Genomic DNA, 26,627 nt, shown 5'->3' with positions numbered 1-26,627 from the left:
TATTCTAAATGTCATATATTGCTCCATAGATTATTATGAAGAGATGAAGGAATACGGTCCCATCTACACTCTGTGGTCGGCCTCTGAAGAGGATCTGGTGGACCCCATGAGAGGGGTGGCGGGCTGCATAGACAAGTGCTGCAAGGTCACCGAAGCCTTGAATTCTAAGCTCTCCAGCGAACTGATTCCAATTATTCATGAATATGTCCTATACAGTGAGACCCTTTCTGTAAGTACTGCTTCACTATGTAACACCAGGGATTGCATCGAATCAATGGCAGTAACATGATTAGCAGATTAAGCTTGTGACTCGGAGGTTTTGGGAGCGTTCCTTTGCTGATACATTTTTCAATGCTTCCAGCTATTGTATGACTGTTAAAGTGAACTTGTCAGTGCGAATTATTACATCCCAAGTACATGAAGAATGCCCGTGTCTCTTATTAGTGTAGGAATTGGAACATTTGGTTTTCCCCATAGAGACCAGGCTGCAGTTGAGGGGCATCGTAACCATTTATACAGATCGATGGCCCCTTCGGCACACTTCTTGTTCTGTAGGTCACAATTAATAACCCCTTCCCACTGCAGCCCTTTTTTTTTTCTCCTAGCCCCGTTCAATAAATTTCCTGGCTCCATAACTGCATGAAGGTTAGTTATTTTTGTAGGATGAGTTGATTTTTTTTAATGGTACCATTTTTAGTGTCCCAAATAATGGGCTATTAGATTTCTTTGTGGGGAGAAATGAAAAAAAAATCCAATTGCGCTTTTTTTGGGGGGGTGGGGGTTGCTTTTACAACGCGCAGGGTGCGGTAAACATGACATGTTCTCTTTAGGGGTTAGTATGGTATTTTTCACTTTATAAAACGCACTTTTTTTCCCCATGTCACTGTCAACAGCCTGAATGCCGAATGTGGCTATGGCTGGGAGAGGTCAGCTGTCAAAAATGGGTGACACCTCTCATGTAGCAGGCTCAGTTCCCAAGCCAGCGGAGTGCCATATGATGAAACACAGCCACAGCAGGAAGGGGGCTAAAATGCCTTGCTTCTTAGGCCTCCTTCCCACGAACGGATTTCCGCCGCGTAATTCGCGGCGAAAATCCGCTGCGTTGCCCGCAGCTCTTAGGTTCTATTGAACCTAATAGCTCAGGGCTCATGGTGCGGAATTCCACCGTGGAATTCTGCACCGTGAAATCTCCCGTCCTCACCCGCGGCATGCTCTATTTGCCGGGGATGTACGCGCTGACGGCTTCCATTGCAGTCAATGGAAGCCGTCCGTTCACGCCATCTCCCGCTGTAACACAGCGGAAGATAGCGTGAAAATGCTTTCCCACCTACCGCCGCCGCGTCATATGACGCGGCCGGTGCGTCACATAACACGGCCGGCCGCGTCATGTGACACGGCGGCGGTGGGCGGGAAGCTTCATGCGGGAGCGAAGACGCCGGATATGCTGGTAAGTATGGGGTCTCTGGGGGCGCCGTGATGGGCTTCGCCACGGAATATTCCGCGGTGGAGCCCGTCACGCTCGTGTGCAGCCGGCCTTAGTCTGTTTTTTATATCGCCATAACGTGGGTCATTTTTTAAGTTTTTTTTAAATTGTGAATATCCCGCTCAATGGCTCTACAATTGGGCAATGGGGCCTAGAATTAATTCAATTGTACCCTGAAATCCAATGGGTGTTCCTTCCATTATAGGCTTAGCCATGTGTCCTATAAGCAGATTGGGGCAACAGTGCGTAGGTTTCTGAATACGGCACAAACAGGGGTATCCATTTTGGGGTGAAAGTCTTCATTCAGATGTGTGCTGTACAAAAAAAGCAGTCTTAAAATTGACACAATTGCCAAAAAAATGAAAATCGTAATTTTTTTCTTACTGCTTTGCTTAGATTTATTCAAAAACTGTAGCGTATACATTCTCAGTACACCCCTAGATGAATTCGTTAAGGGTTCTAGTTTTCAACATGGGATCATTTGTGGGAGCTCTCTATAGTTGTGGCCGCTCAAGGGCTCTACAAGTGGGCAATGGGGCCTAAATCACCTTCATGCAAAATTTCTGTTCTAAAAGCCACCGGCTGCTCCTTTCATTTTGGGCCCCTTTGTGCATCCAGACATAAGATTAGGGCCACAGTGGGTATGTCTCTGAACACGGGAGAAACAGGGGTATCTATTTTAGGGTGCAAGTCTTCATTCATATGTGTGCTGTACAAAAAAAACAGTTTTTAAAATGACACAATTGACAAAAAAACAAAACTTATTTTTTTCTTTTGCTTTGCTTAAATTCATTCAAAAGCTCTGGGGTCAAAATATGCAGTACACACCTAAATAAATTCATTAATCGGTCTAGTTTTCAAAATTGGGTAATTTGTGGGGGTTTTCTAGCGTTTTGGACGCTCAAGAGCTCTACTAGTGGGCAATGGGGCATAAAAGGCCTTCAAGCAAAGTTTCTGTTCTGAAAGCCACCGACTACTCCTGTCAGTTAGGGCCCCGTTGTGCATCCAGACATAAGATTAGGGTCACAATGGGTATGTCTCTGAACATGGAAGAAATGGGTTTTTGGGGTGCAAGTCTTCATTCATATGTGTGCTGTACAAAAAAAGCTGTTTTTAAATTGCCAAAAAAACGAAACTCACAATTTTTTCCTTCTGCTTTGCTTAAATTCATTCAAAAACTGTGGGGTGAAAGTACGCAGTACACCCCTAGATGAATGCGTTAAGGGGTCTAGTTTTCAAAATGGGGTCATTTGTCGGGTTTCTTTATGGTTTTGGCCGCTCAAGGGCTCAATAAGTGAGCAATGCGGCATAAAAGGCCTTCAAACTAAATTTCTGTTCCGAAAGCCACCGGCTACTCCTTTTTACTTTGGGCCCCGTTGTGCATCAAGACATAACATTAGGGCCACAATAGGCATATATCCGAACACAGGACAAACAGGGGGATCCATTTTTGGGGTGTAAATCCTCATTTTCATGTGCACTATAGAAAACAAATATGTCTTTAAAATGACATATTTGCAAAAATTTGACATTTTACTTTTTTCTCCTCTAAATAGCATTAATTCCTGATTTAAAAAAAATACTCCTGACCCCCTCAGTGAATACATTAAGGGGTGTAGTTTTTAAAATAGGGTCATTTGTAGGGGTATCTATCATTTTGACACCTATGAGCCTGTACAATCTTGGCTTAGTGTAGGAAAACAAAGTGTTCCTCAAAATGCTGAAAAGTAATGTTAAATTTGTACGTCTCCTAAACGGTTAAAAAAACGAAAGTTTTTCAAACGTGCATCCAGAATAAAGTAAACAGATGGAAATATATATCTTAGCAAAAATCTGTACGGTATGTTTGCACATATTTGAGATGCTACAGTTGAAAATGTGAAAAAAGTTTCCTAATATTGTCGCTTTTAATAAATAAACACAAATTCTAACGGTCTATTTTTACCACCTAAATGAAGTACAATATGTGGCGAAAACACAGTGTTAGAATCACTTGGATATGCAAAGCCTTTACGGAGTTATGATGTGTTAAGTGACACACGTCAGATTTCCAAAATTTGGCTCCGTCACTAAGGCGCAAACAGGCTTCGTCACTAAGGGGTTAATGGGGTGGAGAATGTTTTATTGGCAAAACATTAGGCACCTTTAATGCCACAGTTTATCTACCACTACTGCCATACCTGTTGCTGACCATGTATATCCCTTTGGGGCTATGGTCTACTTTGCTTCTAATGGCCAATTCAATAGCCGCATAATTAGTCATCCTACTACGCCCATGTCTTTTTAAACTGGCTCTACAAACATGATAATGACTGCACAGTTACAGGACTCGATCTAGGAGAGAAGCTCTGGGACATGCCAGACCATTAGACTTGTCCTACACTGAATGGCTATTGTATTAGATAACAATGTAGTGGCATGTTGGACCTCCGCTGGCTGTCAGATCCACAGCAATTTGTGGTGGTACAACTTTTACTAGGTGTTGAAAACATTTTGCCAGGATACTAGATCCAAGGTGTGCCAAAAAAATCTTCCCCACACCATTACTCGACCGCCACCAGCCTGAACTGCTGACATCTGATGCAGCTTGGGCCAAATTCTGACCATCCATGAGCATGGTGCAGCAGGAATTTGTATCAATCTGATCATGCAATGGTTTTTTTCCACTGCTTAACCTCTTGACGCGGCCCCTTTTTTTTCCCATTCTCGTTTTTTCCTCCCCCTTTTAAAAAAAATCGCAACTCTTATTTATCCATCGCCGTCGCTGTATGAAGGCTTGTTTTTTTGCGGGACGAGATGTAGTTTTCAATGGTGCTATTTAAAGTACCATATAATGTACTGATAAACTTTTAAAAAATTCTAAGTGGAGTAAAATGAAAGAAAAAACGACATTCCGCCATCTTTCAGTGCGTCTTGTTTCTACGGCGCACAAACTGCAGCAAAAACGACATGATAACTTTATTCTATGGGTCGGTACGATTACTACAATACCAAATGTGTATACTGTTTTTTTTTTTTTCAGAGACATTTAATTTTTTTCAATTATTTTTTCTGCCGTCATCTGCGCGCAATTACTTTTTTAATTTTTCCGTTGATTTAGTGCAGCAAGAGCTCATTTTTTGTGGGATGTCCTGTAGTTTCCGTTAGTACTAATTCGGACTATGTATGACTTTTTGATCGCTTTTTATTGCGTTTTTTCTGGGAGACAGGGTGACTGAAGAAGTGCATTTCTGGCGTTCTTTGTTTCATTTTTTTCAGACGACGTTCACCGTGCGGGGAAGATAATGTGCTAGTTTGATAGATCGGACTTTTACGGACGCGGTGATACCATTTATGTATTTTTATTTTATGATTTAGATTTTTTAATTACAGATATGGCAATGGGGGGGGTTTAAACTTTTATTACTTTTTTTTTTTTTTACAATTAAAAAACGTTATTGATCTTTTTTACTTTACTTTTAAGCCCCCCTGTGGGGCTACAACATGCGATGCTTTGATCGCTCCTGCAGTATGATGTAATCCCTACGGGGATGGCTTGATAGGCAGTCTCCCAAGGCAGCCCTGGGGCCTTTCAGAAGCTCCCCCGCTGCCATAACACCTTCACGGCTCCCCCATTCTCAGAATTGACAGCTGCATTTAAAGGGTTAATAGCCGCGATTGGCGGTATGGCCAATTGCAGCTATTGCCCGCGGGTGTCAGCTATAGTAAACAGCTGACGCCCGTGCTGTATAAAGAGAGGTTGCCCCGCGACCTCTCTTCATACATACCCCGACGCTCAAGGACGTAAATGTACGTCCTGGAGCGGGGAGGGGTTAATGATCCTTTTGTTATGCTCTTTTGTCTACTGGAGTCTAATCTTTCTGTGTCCCTTATACCTTAATGGCACTCGAACAAGTCATCTGCTGTTGTAGCCCATCTGTGCTAAGGCATGATGTTGTACATTCAGTGGTCGAGGGGTGTCATCCCTCCCTAAGAAGAGCACCCAAAATGTGTGTGGAGACACCTAGGGGGTGAGTGGGTCGGGGGATGGCATTGTCTCTCCCCAAGGAGAGCACCTGGAATGGGTGTGAAACACCTGAGAGGTGAGTGAGGAGACTTGTAAAGCCATCCATTCTCCTCTGGGTAATTTATGCAAATAAGGAACAATACCTCTGCAGCGCCACCTATTGGATGACAGCATTCCTTGTTGTGCATTCAAACACATTAGTTGGACAGTTTTTTATTTGGTTACAATTCACTTCACTGTTCGCTTTGCAGATCGATTCCTGACATCCTCCTCAGACTCCTTCTCATTGATTAGTTGTTTACGTCCACAGGATTCCCTTTTGCTGAATGTTGTTCCTCTAACACCTTTCATTGTATGCTCTCAATACTGTTGCATGGGGAGACCCCACAAGGTTTGCAGTTCTTGAAAGCCTGTCCTTGCCTAGTCTAGCACCAGGCATCATTTGAAGTTGCTCAACGCCAGGAATTCTTTCATCCATTCTAAAGTGGATTCACACTGAAGCTGGTCCACCGAGAACTTGCTTACTTAATTTTATGCTGCACTCCTAGTCATGTGTCTAATTTCCATATCGCGAAGGTCCAATCGTGAAAGGGCCGATGTCTTAAAGTGGCCACTGAACGCGTGTAGCTTAAAGCATCTTCCCTAACTGCATGATGCCAACATGGAGCAATTCCCTAAAAATTTTTTCAGAACCTTGTTAAACCAGACCCATAAAAAATTGAGGCTGTTGAGAGGGCCAAGTAAAGTTCTACCAGGTGCTCCTAATAGTGGTCAGTGTTTAGCGATATTCAGTAAGATTCTCTATGATCTCTCCTTCTCGGAGTTCTCATCAGGACAATGAGTTTCTCTTTGCTACTTGTATATTAATGCCGGCAGCTTTGTCTTTTAATTCTAATTTCCCTGGCTCATCTGACTCCCTAGTGAGTTCATCTAGACATTTCCACCCTCTAGCTTTCTCCATTAGAGGCTGCAAGGTCTTTAGATTTTTGGAGTCTTATATATGTTGACAGGACTTAACTGTAAATGTTACTGAAGTGATCTGGCTGTATTTCACTATTCTGTAGTGGTGGGGAGGAGAGGGGGTCATACCAGCAGAAGAATAGTTTGATGAAGTGCAGACGATTAAATAATGACTTAATACTGGCATAATGACCTCCATCTCTTCAGGTACACATTCATATCCATTGTTGCTGCTGTTTTTCAGATCCTTCCTCTGTCCTATAGGATCACTTTCCATACTAATGTCCAGTAAAGGAATTCTAATTTAACCCTTTGCAATCCAATTTCGGATGAAGGGTTTCCTAGGGGGCTCTCTCTTTCTGCAATTATACCATGACGCCATCTTCTGGCTAGAGCCAGTACTGCAGTATTGGACATGCTGGATAGGCCCCTGACAACAGAGCGGCCAGTAATATACAGTAAGGATACCCTGCCGGACGTCTTACGACATCAGAGCTGTACAGCCTTCAATCAAAATGTCTTCAGACGTCAGACAGTGGATTGGAAAGGGTTAAAGAGATTAGGCTAGATTGTCCTTGGCACTTTCCTCTTCAGCTAAAAGGACTGATAGAAACCATGTGAAACTATTGAGCGCTCTGTCTCACGTATTGAAGCCTTTGGCTCATTTCTGGTTTCCATCTCTATTTATATCTGGACATCATTGAATGGCTGTGATTGGTTAATCCAGTGCCGCATCAGCCAATAAAAGCCGGTGCTGGGTTAACCAATCAGAGCATTAGCTTGCTGGAGGCGGGGCATTCAAGCCTCGCATAACAGAAAGAAAGGCTCTCTTGGCATGGAGGACCACGTGACAGCCTGCAGCAGCACCGCGGACCATCGCAAGGACCGGAACGCCAGTGATTGGTGAGTATTGGACCCCCCTGAGCCTCAGCTTGCAAGCTGCTTGACTTGCAAGCAGCTCGTAACCTGACTTTTTGCTCTTAAATCAGAGCAAAAATTCGGGAGAGAGCCTGCTCGCAAGTCAAAAAACTCGCAAGCTGAGGCACTCATAACCCGAGGCATCAGTGTATACGTTTTTAAGTGTGACTAGATTTGGAAAACATGCAGTATTGTGCCCGGTCAGCTGAATGGTTGCATCTGTAAGTGACCATATGAAGGTGTCAATACAACACCGAAACATGTTGTCCAATAAACCTGTTGCTCCAAATGGGGTCCTGTCTTTCAGCAGCGCCGTGAATCCTCTTATTTCTTCCGTTTTATTAAAATTGGCTTTCTTTCTTGCAGGTTGCACACATTCAAACCAACACATGTCTCTCGATCTCTCGATCTGATGAGTGCATACATTTTCTTGACACTTCTGGTAGACAAAATATTAGCGTTGGCCGATAAGTCATTGACAATACCAAAGACCTGGTGTGAAGAAGAAATACAAAAATGTCCAGCCTTCCCTGTGCTACATCAATGTATTAATTTTAGTTGCCTTTTGTCTTAGGGAGTGCTGAGAAGACGAGATCTAATCCAGGCAGAGCTTGATGCCAAAGTGGACGCTCTGGTGAACAAAAAAGCTGACAAAGACATTGTAAGTAAAAGCGTGCTTCCCGGGAACATCCTGTGCTGCTCAGTTTGATTGATGAACTTTGATTCGTATAGACCACACATGAACGGCGTGCTGCTCGGGGTGAGGAAAACGGTCACAATTCACAATAGAGCTCATGTATCAAAGCTGTCTTGGAGAAAAAGTGGCCTTGTTGCCCATATTGACCAGTAATGTTTTATTTGATGGCAATCAGAATCTGTTTTGTCCTGGGTCACCTGAGGGCGCCTCTCGCATCTAAACCTAAAATTAGGTATTGTTTTTTGGCTTTCTTTTGTTATAGACTGCTAGTGGGAACCTTTTTCTAGTGACTGTTACTCCAGAACTCAAGGCCTACTTTGTCCTCAGGGTGGCAATATGTCTACCCATGTTTATGTTACCCAACCATTACTTAGAGCCCTTTTAGAGGAGTCGGTTTATAGTTTGAATTAGTTTAGCTTGTTCGCTCATGCTGCCTGTTTTAGACACATCATTGGCTCATTCAAACAAATCATTCAGAATCATTTAGTCTGTGTATTAGTGTATAAGTGACTGAGAACGACTGTACAAGCGCTTTTTAAAGTGAACACGCCAACGATTGTTTTTTATGCCTCCATGAAATGAATGTCGAGTGAAAAGTGAACGATTACACTGGAGAACAAAAATGCACTTTAACACCTTCATGACGTGGATCCTCTCTTTTTTTTTTTCCCCATTTTTGTTTTTTCCCCCACCCTTTAAAAAAATCGTAACTCCTTTATTTATCCATAGACATCGCTGTATGAGGGCTTGTTTTATGCGGGACGAGTTGTATTTTTCAATGGTGCTATTTAAAGTACCATATAATGTACTGAAAAACTTTTTAAAAATTCTAAGTGGAGTAAAACTGAAAAATAAAACGACATTCCACCATCTTTCAGTGCGCCTTGTTGCTATTGCGCACAAACTGCAACAAAAACAACGTAACGTTATTCTATGGGTCAGTGCGATTACTACGATACCAAACTTTGTATAGGTTTTTTTTTTTCAAAGACTTCATTTTTTTTCAATTATTTTCTGCTGCCATCTTCTGCGCACAATAACTTTATTATTTTTCCGTCGACGTAGTTCAGTGATGGCTCATTTTTTGCGGGATGTCCTGTAGTGTACATTAGTACCAATTCGGAACACATACGACTTTTTGATCGCTTTTTATTGTGTTTTTTCCGGGAGATAGGGTGACTGAAAGTGCATTTCTCTTTTTTTTTTTTTTCTTCAGCCGCTGTGCACCATGCGGGGTAAATAATATGCTACTATGGTAGATCAGACTTTTACAGTTGCGGCAATACCAAATATGTATTTTTATTTTATGACTTCGATTTTTAAATTATAGATATGGCAAAAGGGAGGGGCAGATTTAAACTTTTATTACTTTTTTTTTGTAAAAAAAAAACAAAAAACTTTCTTGACCTTTTTTTTAACATTCCTTTTAAGTCCCCCCTGGGGGACTCCCAACATGCAATGCTTTGATCACTCCTGCAGTATGACGTAATGCTACAGCATTACGTCATACTGCTTTTTGACAGGCACCCTATCAAGCCACTCCACGGGATCTCCCAAGGCAGCCCTGGGGCCTTTTAGAAGGCCCCTGGCTGCCATGACACCTGCACGGCTCCCCCGATCTAACCGCAGGGGGCCGTACGGGACCCCCGAACATCGCTCGGCGGATTTAAATGCCGCTGTCAGAATTGACAGCGGCATTTAAAGGGTTAATACCTGCAACCGGCCGCACGGGCAATTGCAGCTATTGCCCGCGGGTGTCAGCTGTAATAAACAGCTGACGCCCACGCTGTATGGAGGGAGGTCGCCCCGCGACCTCTCTTCATACATACCCCAACGCTCCAGGACGTAAATGTACGTCCTGGAGCGGTAAGGGGTTAACTATTTTGAAAAAATGAAAAAATGTGAAACTCCCGTAATTTTGGTTTGAGAAACACAAATATAACATTACACTATATTCAAATAAAAGGGCCTAATCACGTGAACGAATTCTTTTTTTTTTTTTTTTTTTCCTAGTCACCCAGTGCTTGTTCTGATCTCCTAACTATATACCAAAATATTGGTGATCTGCAGTCTTTATGATTGGAATAATTCAACGTTTTTGGGCAGAAAATGTCCCCTCACCACACACACAACACAAATGTTCAGAAGAGTCTTTACAATTCCGTGGCATCCTGGATTCTAACCTGAAAAAAAAAAACAAGTTGGAGAACATTTAATTGCATTTTTTATTGTAATATATACATATCAATTCTAAGATTTAAGCATTACGGGATCTGACTTACATTTTAGTTGTTCACCTATTTTACTCCATGTACTTTTGTTTATTTAATGATTCCACGCCTCTAACCTTGTGGATCTGAATAAAAGTGTAAGCATGCATGCCACGCGGGTGGCTGCCACGCGAATATAATGCTGTTATGAAGTATGCTGTAGAAAGTATGAGACAGTTTGACCATGGCAGTTAATAACATCCATCTACCTTCTCCCTCTCTCAACAGGTACGTTCATTTCTGCATCATCCTACTCCAAGCTGAACTGCTATCTCCCTCTGCTTAAATCCTCTGTGCTGCTTGCTTGCTGTGAATTGTGTATTTTGCATTTCATCTGTTTGCATCGGTACGTTCATTTCTGCATCATCCTACTCCAAGCTGAACTGCTATCTCCCTCTGCTTAAATCCTCTGTGCTGCTTGCTTGCTGTGAATTGTGTATTTTGCATTTCATCTGTTTGCATCGGTACGTTCATTTCTGCATCATCCTACTCCAAGCTGAACTGCTATCTCCCTCTGCTTAAATCCTCTGTGCTGCTTGCTTGCTGTGAATTGTGTATTTTGCATTTCATCTGTTTGCATCGGTACGTTCATTTCTGCATCATCCTACTCCAAGCTGAACTGCTATCTCCCTCTGCTTAAATCCTCTGTGCTGCTTGCTTGCTGTGAATTGTGTATTTTGCATTTCATCTGTTTGCATCGGTACGTTCATTTCTGCATCATCCTACTCCAAGCTGAACTGCTATCTCCCTCTGCTTAAATCCTCTGTGCTGCTTGCTTGCTGTGAATTGTGTATTTTGCATTTCATCTGTTTGCATCGGTACGTTCATTTCTGCATCATCCTACTCCAAGCTGAACTGCTATCTCCCTCTGCTTAAATCCTCTGTGCTGCTTGCTTGCTGTGAATTGTGTATTTTGCATTTCATCTGTTTGCATCGGTACGTTCATTTCTGCATCATCCTACTCCAAGCTGAACTGCTATCTCCCTCTGCTTAAATCCTCTGTGCTGCTTGCTTGCTGTGAATTGTGTATTTTGCATTTCATCTGTTTGCATCGGTACGTTCATTTCTGCATCATCCTACTCCAAGCTGAACTGCTATCTCCCTCTGCTTAAATCCTCTGTGCTGCTTGCTTGCTGTGAATTGTGTATTTTGCATTTCATCTGTTTGCATCGGTAAATGAAACTTTACTTTTAGTCATTTCTGCCATCCACCTCCCCCAAATGGCATCTTTCACCCTTCCTTGCTGAGATGCTTTCCTTATCTAAGGAGAGCAATAAATTTCACCCCCCCCCCACCTTTTGGTCATTAGGTTTGCAATGCTAAAGTCAGCTGGCCAGTCAATTGGAACCTGATTAGCCACTCCCAGCTGTTTCCTAGTCATACCTTAAACTTTTACTATAATATCAGTGTAAGCATGCATGCCACGCGGGTGGCTGCCACGCGAATATAATGCTGTTATGAAGTATGCTGTAGAAAGTATGAGACAGTTTGACCATGGCAGTTCGACATGGTAGGAGACAGGTAGGCCACAAACTCTGCCTAAATACTTTGCACTTCAAAGCTATCGCTAATGCTGTCACCTCTGTTCTCATTCTTGCTCTCAGTTTCAGAACTTCTTTCAAGTGCCCACCTCTGGGGCACTCTATACACATTAGCCCCTCTCTCCTGTCCTCGCCTATGCACAGCTCTCATGCACTCTTTACCTTCTTGCTTAGCCTCAAACCCCCTAGTGCCACTAACAAAAATAACAGCCGCCCTCATAAATCTCCTAGCCATCTGCTAACCCTCTCTATCCTGCTGCTACTAGCTGCTGGGGATATCTCTCCCAATCCTGGCCCACCCTCCACTGCTCCTAGCTATTACCCCCTACCGGGCTCACTAATAAAATCCCCAAGCCCAACTGATAGCCCATGCATAGCCTCCCCTGACTCCTTTAAATGTGCCCTCTGGAACTGCCAGTCAGCATGTAATAAACTGCCCATCATCCATGACTTTTTTACTGCTAAATCTTTAAACCTGCTAGCTCTAACAGAAACGTGGATACAGCAGTCTGACACGGCCTCCCCTGCTGCATTGTCTTACAATGGCCTGCAGTTCTCCCATACCCCGAGACCAGATGACAGGCGTGGCGGAGGAGTAGGTGCTCTTCTTTCCCCGAAATGCACCTACCAGGTCATCCCCCCTGTACCCTCACTCACTTTTCCATCATTTGAGGTACATATGCTACGGCTTTTCCGCCCGCTGTCCATGCGAGTAGCAGTTATCTATCGCCCCCCAGGCGCTCCTCGCCTGTTTTTGGACCACTTTGCTGCCTGGCTCCCCCACTTCCTATCCTGTGAAATTCCAACCCTCATCTTAGGTGATTTTAACATCCCCACTAATGACCCTATGTCCCCTTCTGCCTCTAAGCTTCTTTCGCTCACCTCCTCCCTTGGTCTCTCTCAACTCACAGCCTCTCCCACTCACAGGGATGGCAACACTCTTGATCTGGTCTTCTTCCGTCTCTGCTCTGTTTCCAACTTCACTAACTCCCCTCTCCCACTCTCGGATCATAACTTCCTCTCTTTCTCTGTCACGCTCCCTACCATCTCTCCAGACCCACCTACCTACAGTACCTACAGGAACCTTAAGGCCATTCACACCCAGGACTTTGCTGAATCCCTACAGTCCTCTCTGTCCCCCATCTCTCTCCTCTCCTGCCCCAACCTGGCTGCCGCTCACTACAACACCGCTCTCAAACATGCCCTGGATGAAGCAGCGCCCCCCAGAACCCGAGCCATTCGATGTAGAACACGGCAACCCTGGCTCACACCTCATACACGCTTCATCCGGCGGTGCTCTAGAAGTGCTGAACGGCTGTGGAGGAAATCGCAAACGGCACCAGACTTCCTCCACTACAAATTCATGCTCAGAACCTACAACCTCGCCCTCCACCATGCCAAACAAGTCTACTTCACCTCTCTAGTCTCCTCATTATCGCACAACCCTAAACGGCTCTTTGATACTTTTCACTCCCTTCTCAGCCCAAAACCGCAGCCCCCAGTGACGGATCTCAGTGCTGAAGAGTTGGCTGCTTACTTCAAAAAGAAAATAGACGACATCCGTCAGGAAATAACTTCCCAATCCCAGACTAGCCCTGACCCTAGTCCTGTCAGCACTGCATCTAGCTCCTGCTCACTGTCTGTACTCAGACCAGCGACAGAGGAAGAAGTCTCCAAATTGCTCTTCTCTGCTCGCCCCACCACCTGCGCTAGCGACCCTCTCCCCTCACACCTCCTCCGTTCCTTCTCCCCAGTGGTCATCTCCCATCTCACCACTATATTCAACCTCTCTCTGACCTCTGGCATCTTTCCCTCTTCTTTCAAACACGCCATCATATCCCCACTGCTAAAGAAACCGACTCTGGACGCGACTGATGCTGCCAACTACAGACCCATCTCAAACCTCCCCTTCATCTCCAAACTACTAGAACGCCTAGTTTACTCCCGCCTTGTAAGCTATTTATCAGAGAACTCTCTCCTAGACCCCCTACAGTCTGGCTTCCGACCTCAACACTCGACAGAAACTGCCCTTACTAGGGTATCCAATGACCTACTGTCAGCCAAATCGAGGGGCGATTACTCCCTACTGATCCTCCTTGACCTTTCTGCAGCGTTTGACACTGTTGACCACAAACTCCTCCTCAGTATGCTACGCTCCATTGGCCTAAAGGACACTGCCCTCTCCTGGTTCTCCTCTTACCTATCTGACCGCTCTTTCAGTGTCTCCTTTGCTGGCTCTACCTCCCCTCCTCTTCCCCTTGCTGTTGGGGTCCCCCAGGGCTCGGTCCTTGGCCCCCTTCTCTTCTCTATCTACACAGCCCCTATTGGACAAACCATCAGGAGTTTTGGCCTCAAATACCACCTGTACGCTGATGACACCCAGCTATACACCTCTGCCCGTGACATCTCTGCACCCTTCCTCCAAAACATCACTAACTGTCTGTCCGCTGTCTCTAACACCATGTCCTCTCTCTACCTAAAACTAAACCTCTCTAAAACTGACTTACTGGTATTTCCACCCTCCACTAACCGACCTCATCCTGACATCTCCATCTCAGTGTGTGGCGCCACCATAACTCCTAGACAACACGCCCGCTGCCTTGGGGTCATATTTGACTCTGATCTCTCTTTTGCCCCCTACATCCAATCTCTGGCCCGAACATGTCAGCTGCACCTCAAGAACATCGCAAGAATCCGCTCTTTTCTCACTGTGGAGACGTTAAAAACGCTTATTGTCGCCCTCATCCACTCCCGGCTCGATTATTGCAACTCGTTGCTGATCGGCCTCCCCTGTACCAGACTCTACCCTCTCCAATCCATCCTGAATGCAGCAGCCAGGCTCATATTCCTGTCCAGCCGCTACTCGGACGCCTCTGTCCTGTGCCGGTCACTGCACTGGCTGCCCGTTAAATACAGAATTCAATTCAAACTCGCTACCTTCATCCACAAAGCCCTCCACAGTACAGCGCCACCCTATATCGCCTCCCTCATCTCAATCCATCAACCAGCCCGGGCTCTCCGCTCTGCTAATGAAACCAGACTGAGCGCCCCTTTAATTCGAACTTCTCATTCCCGCCTCCAAGACTTCTCCAGAGCAGCACCGGTCCTCTGGAACGCACTACCAAAGGCTACCCGAGCAATCCAGGACTCGCAGAACTTCAGGCGTGCTCTAAAAACGCACCTCTTCAGGGAGGCATACCGCATTCCCTAAACAAACCTCTCTGTACTCCGCCTGATAACATGCTCCCTGACCTACTGACTGCAATCCCTGCTAGCCATCATAAACCGCTCCTGCAGTCACACCGTTTCTGCCGTCACACGGCTAAATGTCTGACCATTGTCTATGTGTATAGCATCGCTCACTCTCCACCTCGCCATACTGTGCACATCTCCAGCCCCTTTACCCTCTGTATCACCCCATTACTTGGAGTATGTAAGCTCGTTGGAGCAGGACCCTCACCCCTATTGTTTCCATCAACTGATTACTATATGTAACCGTGGTTCTGTAATGTTTGTATTTTGTCTTTCTGTATTCCCCCTGTCTATGTAAGCGCTGCGGAATATGTTGGCGCTATACAAATAAAGATTATTATTAAGATTATTATATATTGGACTTAAATGGGCCACATCTCAGAGCCAAGAGCGAACTCGAGGTTTTCAATGTCCTTTTCGTTTCTTCCATGATAAAATGATTAATAAATACCTATTTTCAAGTTGGAAAGCTTTTTACTGTTGACCAGTGTCATCGTTCATCATTCGGCCATTGGCGCGTGTTTAGACTGAAGGATTATCATTCACTTTGGGTTTTTTTGAACGGTAATCGTTCCATCTTAAAGCACCCTTAGTTCACTTTGCCACAGCCTCATCCAGTCTTGGTTAATCTCTCCTAGTGTTTTGCACAACTGTTGACCTATGTCTACTTATAGCTCAGCTAAATTGACCCTACCGGCCTGGACAAACAAAGATGGCTTCGCTTCTCTGGCCACCTGATGCGCACTGTGCTTTAGTATGCACCAGTAGTTTGACAATACCCACTTCTCTGAAGGGTCGGAGTTGCTCCCGTGGCTAGTACTGGTATGTACTGGTGTATAGCGTCTTAGACTACTGATGTATAGTAATGTTCAGTGCGCATCAAGCAGTCGGAGAAGTGGTTTGGCCATGTTTGTCCAAGACTAGATGGGTGCTTTAAATGCCAGTGTCTCATCATCCTCTCAGCATAGATTCCTTGGGCATTTTCAGTTACAACTAAAATCTCCAAAAAGGCTAATATTTCTATACCTGCAACATTAACCCCTTAGTGACGGCGCTATCATAAAACTACATCCTGCTGTTGCAGGACGTGTATGGAGGGAGGTAGCGGCGCTATCTCCCTCCATACAGTGCGGGCGTCAGCTGTTTATTACAGCTGACACCCGCGGGCAATAGCCGCGCTCGGCCGTTCGGCCGAACACGGCTATTAACCCTTTAAATGCCGCTGTCAATTCTGACAGCGGCATTTAAATCCCCCGAACGCTGTTCGGGGGTCCCGTACGCCCCCCCCCCCGCGGTGAGATCGGGGGAGCCGTTCAGGTGTCATGGCAGCCGGGGGCCTAATGAATGGCCCCAGGGCTGCCTTAACAGACTGCCTATCAAGCCATCCACACAGGGTGGCTTGATAGACTGCCTGTCAAAAAGCAGTATGACGTAATGCTATAGCATTACGTCATACTGCAGGAGTGATCAAAGTCCCCAGGGGGACTTCAAAGTAAAGTAAAAAAAAAATCAATAAAGTTTTTTTAATTGCTAAAAAAAAAAAGTTATAAAAGTTTAAATCACCCCCCTTTTGCCATATCTATTATTAAAAAATCTAAATCATAAAATAAAAATATGTATTTGGTATCGCCGCGTCCGTAAAAGTCCAATCTATCAAAGTAGTGCATTATTTTTTCTGCACGGTAAACGTCGTCCGAAAAAAAATAAAGAACGCCAGAAATACACTTTTTCAGTTACCCTGTCTCCCAGAAAAAACGCAATAAAAAGCAATCAAAAAGTCGTATTTTTTCCAAATTGATACTATCGGAAACTACAGGACATCCCGCAAAAAATGAGCCCTTGCTCAACTTCGTCGACGGAAAAATAAAAAAGTTATCGCGCGCACAAAATGACCGCAGAAAATAATTGAAAAAAATTAAATATCTTAAAAAAAAATACAAGTACTACAGCAAAAACAATACTATATAAGTTTGGTATCGTAGTAATCATACTGACCCATAGAATAAAAATATCAGGTCGTTTTTGTTGCAGTTTGTGCGCCGTAGAAACAGGATGCACCAAAAGATGGTGGAATGTCGTTTTTTTCCCATTTCTCTCCGCTTAGAATTTTTTGAACGTTTTTCAGTAAATTATATGGTACAATAAATAGTGCCATTGAAAAAAACAACTCATCCCGCAGAAAACAAGCCCACATACAGCGACTTCGATGGATAAATAAAGGAGCTACGATTTTTTAAAAGGGAGTAGGAAAAAAGCTCCGTCACTAAGGGGTTAATGGCAACTGCTACTTCCAAGCCATCTGCCTGCTTCCACTTCTGCACTTTCTTCACCAAGGAAGATTGAAGAAGCTTTTAACTCTGTGACACTGCAACACCAGTACTCGAGCCTACGAACACAATCTTTGGAAAATGGGACTGTGGTACAAGACAACACACAGAATACTATCGGCAAGGAAATATTAGCACCTCTGTTTCACACTTTTCACTGGCACCCTTCTACTAACTTCTCTACCCATATGCATCTTGGACCACCCAAGTGGCAAGATCAGTCACTCTACCTTCAGTAGCTGCTATGTCTAGTCACAGCTGGGAGAGCACCTGGATGTCCCTTAGCTTTAGTCCTTCATTATATACAGATTTAAGAACAGCTCCTTCTGACCACATTACACACCTTTGACCTCACATGCCCTTCTTTTCTCTGCACCCCCAAAAGAGAGAAAATTGAGCAATGGCACAAGGGGTTGTCGGGCAATTTTTTTTCCAAGTATGGCTGCAAATATGTAAAATAACAAAGTTAGCCGTACTTGCCCGTCCTCTTCCTTGGTGATCCAGTTCTGAGTTTCTGCAGTCTTCCTAATTTTTTGTTTCAGAATGGATACCACCTGACTGCTACAGCCAATCAGAGGCCACAGCGTTCACCTGCTGTCCTAGAATCATGTGTTAGAATCGGACCTTGTGGGAAAATTCCCACAAAAAGTAACTTGTATACAAAAGTATCCTTGTGATGGGTCTAACTGAGCGCCCGTCACATGCTGTATATTTGGACGATGTAACAGAATGCCTAACTCCTGGATTGTACGGGTTCCCATAAGCAATGGCAGCTGGATGCTCACAACATTGGCTGTAATTTCAAATGAGAAACAGTCTTTGAATGTTTTCTTATAAGAAATTTATGAGCGGAAGTTCAGTAAACGGAGGCCTGACTGTAATTTGCTTGGACTATTTTCTGAAGACATGCAGAGCAGTCTATCAGTTGTTTCATGTTTTTGTGAAGAAAGTCGATTTTGATGTTTTTTTGATCCTTTACTCCAAAGTCCTCTGCTGCCCTCGCTCTCTAGCAGGCTTTCATTTATGTCTGTTACAGTGCCCGTTATTTTATAGTTATATCTTCCTTGGCTTTCTCATTAATTCGCTGCCGCTTGAGTACTTCCTTTCCAGATGTTGTCCAGAGGCATTAGCCTTGTGTTTCTCATTGTTTGATGCCGATACTTTCTTCTAATTGACCAGCAGACGATCATTCAGAGTATTGTAGTTTTCTGATCTGTGATCCAACCTTCAGAAGATGGCACTTGTTAGTAGTGTTCTGTCCTATGATCGCCTACTACAGTACCTTTATAGTAACACAAATATTAACCAACTGGAGAGGTGCATTGAATTTCTTTAATTTTGTAGTAACAGGGCCTCAGTGGAACCAGATTTTCAGATTATTAGACTCCAATTTAGTAGCCTTTTACTATCGCACTTTGTAATATACACTGAAGGATCACTTCATTAAGAGCTCCTACTCAAGAAAAAGTTGACCAACCTTTTTGGGAGATCATAGCTTTCAGACATCGGGAAATAGATTCCACAAGCTGGCGAGCATCCTCCATACTCAACTCGACCTGTGCCCACTGCAGCAACTCCATCAGTTGATGCACATTTTGTAGAGAAGTGGGAGCAGATCTCACAGCCCTTTCTAGCATATCCCAAGCATGGACAAGGCAATATGGAGAATTCATTGTGTTCCTCCAACTCCATGGCACTGTGGTCAGTGAAAACTCCTTTAAACATGGGTGCAGATTGTCAGCTAACAGGATTCTCTAACATTCACTATTCAAGAATTGTGGTATGATAACCAACAGTCCGAGGCCATGCCAGGAAAAGTCTTCCCAGACTTTGACAGTGGCCTGTTGAACACCGATGGTGCGCCCATGGAATACGGCTTCATGCTGTTTATACCAGATGTAGACATAGCCATCAGTATGGTCCAGCAGGAAATGGGACTCATCATTCCAGACAACCTTCTGCCATGTGTCCACAATCCAGTGATATTTTTCCTGGGCTAATGCAAGTCATTGTTGGCGACCTCTCAGTCATCAGGGGTACCCTTGTTGGTCTTAAGCTATTAAACCCCAGTCAACGCAAGGTACGCTGTATGGTCATTTGTGGAAATTTTGTCTAACTTCCCTGCTGTTGTACTGTTGTGTCATTTGGTCCACTGTGGCTCATTGTTACTAAGATACCAGACCTGCCACCCAACGCTTGCCTTTAGAATTAACCACACGTGACTTTCCGCTGTTCTCTTCAGTCAGATGTCCGTCCACGTTCAACCTCTTGCTACATTCCTGATACCGTGGTTCAGGAACAGCTAACAAGTGTGACTGTTTCAGAAATAGTGGCACCACACCTACAAGCAGAAATCTGCCTGCAATTAAAGTCATGGAAGTCAGCCGTTGTACGCTTGATTGCCAGATACTACCTTCTCACAGATGTCAGCACAGTATCTGAGAGCAGATGTGACGTGGCCATCACGTGGTACCACATTACAGATCACAAGATGCACATAAGGGAGATGGAATAATACCTCCACAGTGACACCTATTGTAAGGAAGAGACTCAAAAGGCCATTAATGCTCCTCTGGGTAATATGCAAATAAGGGAGATGGAATAATACCTCCACAGTGTAACCTATTGTAAGGCCTCCTTCCCACGAACGGATTTCCGCCGCGTAATTCGCGGCGAAAATCCGCTGCGTTGCACGCAGCTATTAGGTTCTATTGAACCTAATAGCTCCATGCTCACGATGCGTAATTCCACCGCGGAATTACGCACCGCGATTTCTCCCGTCCTCACCCGCAGCATGCTCTATTTTCTGCGGGTGAGGACGGGCTGTACGCACTGACGGCTTCCATTGCAGTCAATGGAAGCCGTCCATTCACGCTATCTCCCGCTGTAACCAGCGGGAGATAGCGTGAAAAAACGCTTTCCCGCCCACCGCCGAGCGTCATATGACGCCAAATGACGCGGTCCGGCCGCGTCACGTGACACGGCTGGTGACGCGAGAGCGGTGGGCGGTGACGAGCGGTGACGAGCGGTGACGCGGCGGTGGTGGGCGGGGAAGCGATTTCACGCTATCTCCCGCAGGTAAGTATAGGGGCTCTGGGGGGCGCCGTGACGGGCTTCACAGCGTAATATTACGCTGCGGAGCCCGTCACGCTCGTGGGAAGGAGGCCTAAGGCTCCTCACACTCCTCACCTTGTTGAGTCTCCTCACTCACCGTCTAGGTGCTCTCCCTAAGTAGAAAAGATAGTGTTTCTGACCCCTGTCCCAGGCCTCTCTCTAGCAAAGCCAGACTCCTACTGTACACTCATGAAGGGCAAAATCCCTGAAACAGCTGTCTGTGTGTGGAGTCTGGCTTTGCTTTTAATTCCCAGTCATTGTTGCAAGGTTTGTATAAAGAGTCTAACTTTGTCTTTAAGGAATGCTGCCTTACAATAGGTGGTACTGTGGATGTATTATTCCATCTCCCTTATTTTCATATTACCCAGAGGAGCATAAATGGCTTTTTGAGCCGCCTCATTCACCGTTTAGGTGCTTTCCCTAAGGAGAAACGATAGTGTTTCAGATCACAAGAAGATGTAACATGCTAGCTCTTCCTAATGCAGTGATCATTCAGTGTACTTCTGCAGAAGTTTTTTTGTTTTCCAAGTAGTCGGACCACTGTTGACTATGCCCTGTGAAGTAATAGCACATGATCCATGTCACTTCATTTATTCAGAATCTCATAACCCATCACACAAATAGAATATGGGATTTGAAAAGTCTAGGCAGAATTTTTATACATCTTTCCACAAACCTCCAGCAATGCACAATTTCTGATAGCATGACACTTGACTGGTTGCATTGATGACAGATTAAGGAAATTCTACTATATTCCTAATATCCCATAAAGAAGTGATCTAATTTAATTATAAAAGACTTAACATATAGCCACAATTTCAGGTGACCTTTCAGAACAAGCTGCTGTGTGTATGAGAAATAACATCATATCTGGCCATCATATGACGTGTATATTACATTTTTAATGAGCTTTTTTTTTTCTTTTGCGCCCCCCCATCCCCCACCCCCTCTGCTGGCTCATCTTAAAATTGCAGTCTAACCTGTGCTGCTGGATGTAGCCTGGCTGCTGTGGTGTCTCCCATATACTGTACACAAAGGAGAGTAGGATATTTTCTTCTGCAGCTCTCAATAGCACATGTTCATAAGGAAAGGCATCATGGAGAACATACAGCAGTACTGAGCAGTGTAGATATGATTGTTGTAGCTCTGACAGAGTAAACACTTACTGATAGTGCATCAGCACATCTGTGGGAATCTGTTTCTCCCTCTCCAGTTCCTCCTTCCCCCTACCTTCTCCATAGACTTCTATGAAACCGCAGTAAGTACAGACCACATCCATTTCCTGTAATCCAAACTGGTGTCTGTCACTAGAGATCAATTTCACATGACAATGGGCAGTAGACCGCAAATTAGAAGAAAGTTAGACCTGTAGTGTCCAGCACTTTTAGAGTTGCTTTTGGTTTTTTTTTCAGCACAAAAATTTGGGATTTTTACGCTGTCCTGGTTTTCCTCTTACCTCTCTGACCGCTGATTCATTTGCAGACTCTTCATTTTCTCCTCTCCCTCTCGCCCTTAGGATTCCTCAAGGTTTAGTTGTAGGTTTTTTTTTGTTTTTTTTTTTATCTACACCACTGCCATTGGACAAACTATCAGCAGATTTGGCTTTCGATACTATCTATAAGCTGACGATACCCAATTTTATACTTCCCTACCATGATAAAACACCATTGCTATTACAAAACACCAGTGATTGTTTTTCAATTGTCTCTAGAGCAGGGGTCCCCAACCAGTGGTCCGCGGCACCGCCGGGAACTTTTGCTCTAAACACAAGGCCCGCGGCCCGAATCCGGCCCGCTGCCTTGTGCTATGTGGCCCGCGGCGTGCCGACGCCGCTGACCACTGAAGCGATTACCGGCGGGGGCGCCGCAGCTCCCCGCTGGTAATCGCGCTGTTCCCGGCTCACACACTGACGTTTGTGCAGCCAGATTCCCCTCCCCGAGTCCCCTGCTCATTACTTCCGCAGGAGAGGACTCGGGGAGAAAGCGTTTCGGGCTGCACACTGACGTCCGGGCAAGCAGAGAGAGAGCGACAGCAGGGAGGAGGTAAGTATATGGGTTGGGGGGGGCTGCATATTATGGGGGGAGGCTGCCTATTACTGGTGGGGCTGCATATTATGGGGGGGGGGCTGCCTATTACTGGGGGTGGGGGGTGGAGGCTACTTATTACAGGGGAAGGGGCTGCCTGTTACTGGGGGGGGGGCTGGTTATTACTGGGGGTGGTGGCTAGTTATTACAGGGGAAGGGGCTGCCTATTACTGGGGGGGCTGGTTATTACTGGGGGGGGTGGGGGCTACTTATTACAGGGGAAGGGGCTGCCTATTACTGGGGGCTGGTTATTACTGGGGGGTGGGGGCTACTTATTACAGGGGAAGGGGCTGGTTATTACTGGGGGGGCTGCTTATTACTGGGGGGGGGACCTGCTTATTACTAGGGGGGCTGCTTATTACAGGGGAAGGGGCTGCTTATTACTGGGGGGCTGGTTATCACTGAGGGGGTGGGGGCTGCCTATTACAGGGGGGGTCTGCTTATTACGGGGGAGGGGGACTGGTTATTACTGGGGGGGTGGGGGCTACTTACTACTGGGGGGCTACTTATTACAGGGGAAGGGGCTGCCTATTACGGGGGGCTGCCTATTACTTGGGGGGGCACTGCCTATTACTGGGGGTGGGGCGCTGCTTATTACTGGGGGGGGGACCTGCTTATTACTGGGGTGGGGGCTACTTATTACAGGGGGAGAGGCTGCTAATTACTGAGGGATGGGGGCTGTCTATTACTGGGGGGGGGGAGATAAATTATATGCTGCCCTATGTGTGTGCTGGGGGGGGATAGACTTATATACTGCCCTATGTGTGTACTGCCAGGACATTCTAAATGTCATAATTAAATAAGAATGCACTAAACTCCAACCCCCTTTGTAACCCCGCCCCATATAACCAAAGCCCCGCCCATGTCCCGCCCAACCCTGCCGGGCCTTGTAAAAATGGTCTTGCTTGAAGCCGGTCCCTGGTGCCAAAAAGGTTGGGGACCACTGCTCTAGAGTCCTTTCTCTACCTGAAACTGAAACTTTCAAAAACTGAACTTCTTGTGTTGCCACACCTACTCTCTTGAGATTTGTATTTGATTCTGGCCTGTCTCCATTCCCCGTATTCAACTACCTGCTTGCTTTATGTCCCCTGCATGTCAAGAATATCTGCAGAATCTACCTTTTTTTTTTTTTTTTTTTACTTTGAATACAGCAAAAAAAAAAAAGCATTGTTGCCCTGACCCATTCTCAGCTTGATTACTGCAGCTAACTACTGATTGGCCTTCCCTTCGCTAAACTCTCCTACCTCTCCACTCTTTCCTGAATGGGTTAGCCAGGCTTATATTCTTTGCCAATTGCTGCACTGATGCCTCCACCCTGCGCCGGTCACTGCACTAGCTGCCCATTCACTATGGAATACAACTTAAACTCCTAACACTCATCCATAAAGCTCTCCACAGGGCTGCACCACCCTATATCTCCTCCCTCATCTGTCTATCACCCTACCCTTGCTCTCTTTGCTGCTAATGACCTTACATCAAGTCCCTCCTCAATCCGATCCATCCCCTCTTGTCTGCTACATTTTTCCAAAAACTGCAGATTATTTTATAAAAAGTAGTTTCCGCTTTTGCTCGTTATCACATTAACAATCACATAGGCTCAAGTTTGTTCGACATGCAGTACCCATTTAACTACAATGCCCACAGAGTATTCCAAAGTCCATGCCACCCTATGTAGATCTGCGGACCTACATGCTCAGTATTTGTCACTGGAACTTTGATGATAAATTATCGCTTTGCAAACATGTATCCCTTCAGAGACTGCAATACTAAAGTCTGAATATCAAAATATGATCATTCAATCTGTCCAATTACTAAACAATTGCAGATGCCAACATAATGTGCAGAGTTTAATTCTCTGCCAGTTTTACTCTTCTATTCGGAAAACACAATCTGTGAGTAAATTTGGGGCTGTTTTCACCCGGGGGACGTTCAATAGCTCAAAGATTTTTTTTCATATGTGTATTTGTAGACAACAGATGCAGATGGTCTTCAGTGGGGGGAGAGGAGCGCATTGAAAGCGTATTTATGACATAGCTGTACTCGGGATGTGGGCTAAGCTATAGGATCTCAGCTTCTTCCTCTCACCTTTGCATGTATCACAGATCATGCCTACAACACGTTCTCTATTAAAGGGAGTCTGTCAGCTAGAACATGCCATCCAAACTGCAGGCATCATGTTGTAGAGCAGGAGCCGAGCAGATGGATATATAGTTTTATGGGGAAAGATTCAGTAGAACTTGTATTATATTCATTTATATCTCTGCTCATTCTGAGCTGAAGAGTCCAATGGGTGGAGCTATCAGTGATTGACCGCTACTCCTGTATGTACAATCCTACACAGCTGATAGGTCCGCCCAGTGGACTCTTCAGCTCAGAATGAGTAGAGATATAAATGAATATAATACTGCAAGTTCTACTGAATCTTTCCCTGTAAGACTATTATTCTGCTCGGCTCCTTCTGCTCTATAACATGATGCCTGCGGTTCGGACAGCTGCTCACATGCCGCTGATTTTTCTGCAGATTTAGGCCTTAGTCAGATGGGCGTTTTTAGCCGCGATTTGCGCATGCGTCCGGCGATTCTATAAAACCATTGCTTTGCAATGGTATCGGACACATGAGCGCTTTTTATGCGCTCGTCCGATAAATTATAGGACAGAAATCGCAGATCGCACCTATCTGCGATCTGCGATTCCTGTTCTCTTCTCTATATGCGCTCAATGGGGCCGGCGGCAGCAGCGCCGACCCCATTGAGAACATATAGAAGACAAATCATTCTTCTCTGCCACAGCTGTAACAGCTGTGGCAGAGAAGAACGATGTTTGCCCATTGAATTCAATGGAGCCGGCAATACAGCCGCTCCATTGAAAGCAATGGGCTGCCGGCGTGCGCGGGGTGAATTGTTGGGAAGGGGTTAAATATATAAGCCCTTCCCTGCAATTCATCCTAAAATGTGTTAAAATAAAAAAAAATGTATACTCACCTTTCCGCTGCAGCCGGAGTCCAGCCGCGGCCGCTGTCAGTTCTCCTGAACTGCTTCTCGGCACTACTCAGCCGGCGGGGCTTTAAAATCCCCGCCTGCTGAATGATCTGCCTCTGATTGGTCACAGCCCTGACCAATCAGAGGCCGGTTTCACTCACACACCCATTCATGAATTCATGAATGGGTGAGTGACTGCTGCCTCTCAGCGCTGAGCCAATCAGGGGCAGGTCTGACTCACATCCATTCATGAATGGGTGTGAGTGAGGCATGCCTCTGATTAGCTCAGCGCTGAGCCAATTGGGGCAGGTCTGACTCACACCCCCTTCACACCCACTGCAGGACGGCCGCACGGAGCTCCGGCTGCCGGGAGAAGGTGAGTATACAATTTTTTTTTATTTTAACACATTTTAGGATGAATTGCAGGGAAGGGCTTATATATTTAAGCCCTTACCGAAAATTCATCCCACACTCGCCCGCAGCGCATTGCTTTCAATGGAGGCGGCTCTATTGCAGTCTCCATTGAATGCAATGCGCTCGACAGCTCCGACCCGTTTCTAATGAAACGCGGCTAGGAGCAGATTTTCGGGCGATTTGCGGGCGACTTGCGCGCACCGGTCACGCGATTTGCGGATGCGCATCCGTCATGCGATCCGCAAATCGCGCGAAAAAACGCCCGTCTGACTAAGGCCTTAGGGGTAGATCTACAGCAGATTTAACCCTTTCAGTGGAATCAAATTCCGCTGATCCGCACTAAAATCTGCAGCAAATCAGCGATGTGTGGAACGCACCATAAAAAGTAAATTTTTTTTTTTTCCATTTTCTGACTTATTTTCTTGTCCAAGTCGCAGCACACAATGCATAATCTGTGCAGCACAGACACGCAAGACACTTGTTTAATGGTTTTTCCAGTATTTTCAATTGGTGTCCTATCTTTAGGACAAAACCTGAATGTGTAAGGGTGGTTTCACACGGGCGATAAAATCACGCAATGCCA

General features: G+C 45.3%; 1 protein-coding gene across 2 annotated transcripts in view; it reads left to right on the top strand.

Moving 5' to 3' along the window:
• SNX7 (sorting nexin 7) overlaps positions 1-26,627 on the top strand; it is a 122,913-nt gene that overhangs the window by 73,968 nt on the left and 22,318 nt on the right. Inside the window, exons 6-7 of one of the 2 annotated variants that reach the window (XM_066597376.1) lie at positions 30-233; positions 7,946-8,028. In XM_066597376.1, the coding sequence (XP_066453473.1) occupies positions 30-233; positions 7,946-8,028 (287 nt within the window). Of the gene's footprint in view, positions 1-29; positions 234-7,941; positions 8,029-26,627 lie in introns of both variants that reach the window. The other variant, XM_066597375.1, reaches the window with a different exon arrangement.

This window comes from Eleutherodactylus coqui, chromosome 3 (assembly GCF_035609145.1).
Source record: "Eleutherodactylus coqui strain aEleCoq1 chromosome 3, aEleCoq1.hap1, whole genome shotgun sequence".
Classification (NCBI taxonomy): domain Eukaryota; kingdom Metazoa; phylum Chordata; class Amphibia; order Anura; family Eleutherodactylidae; genus Eleutherodactylus; species Eleutherodactylus coqui.
The sequence above is the reverse complement of the archived record's forward strand: the minus strand, read 5'-3'. Positions and strand labels throughout refer to the sequence as shown.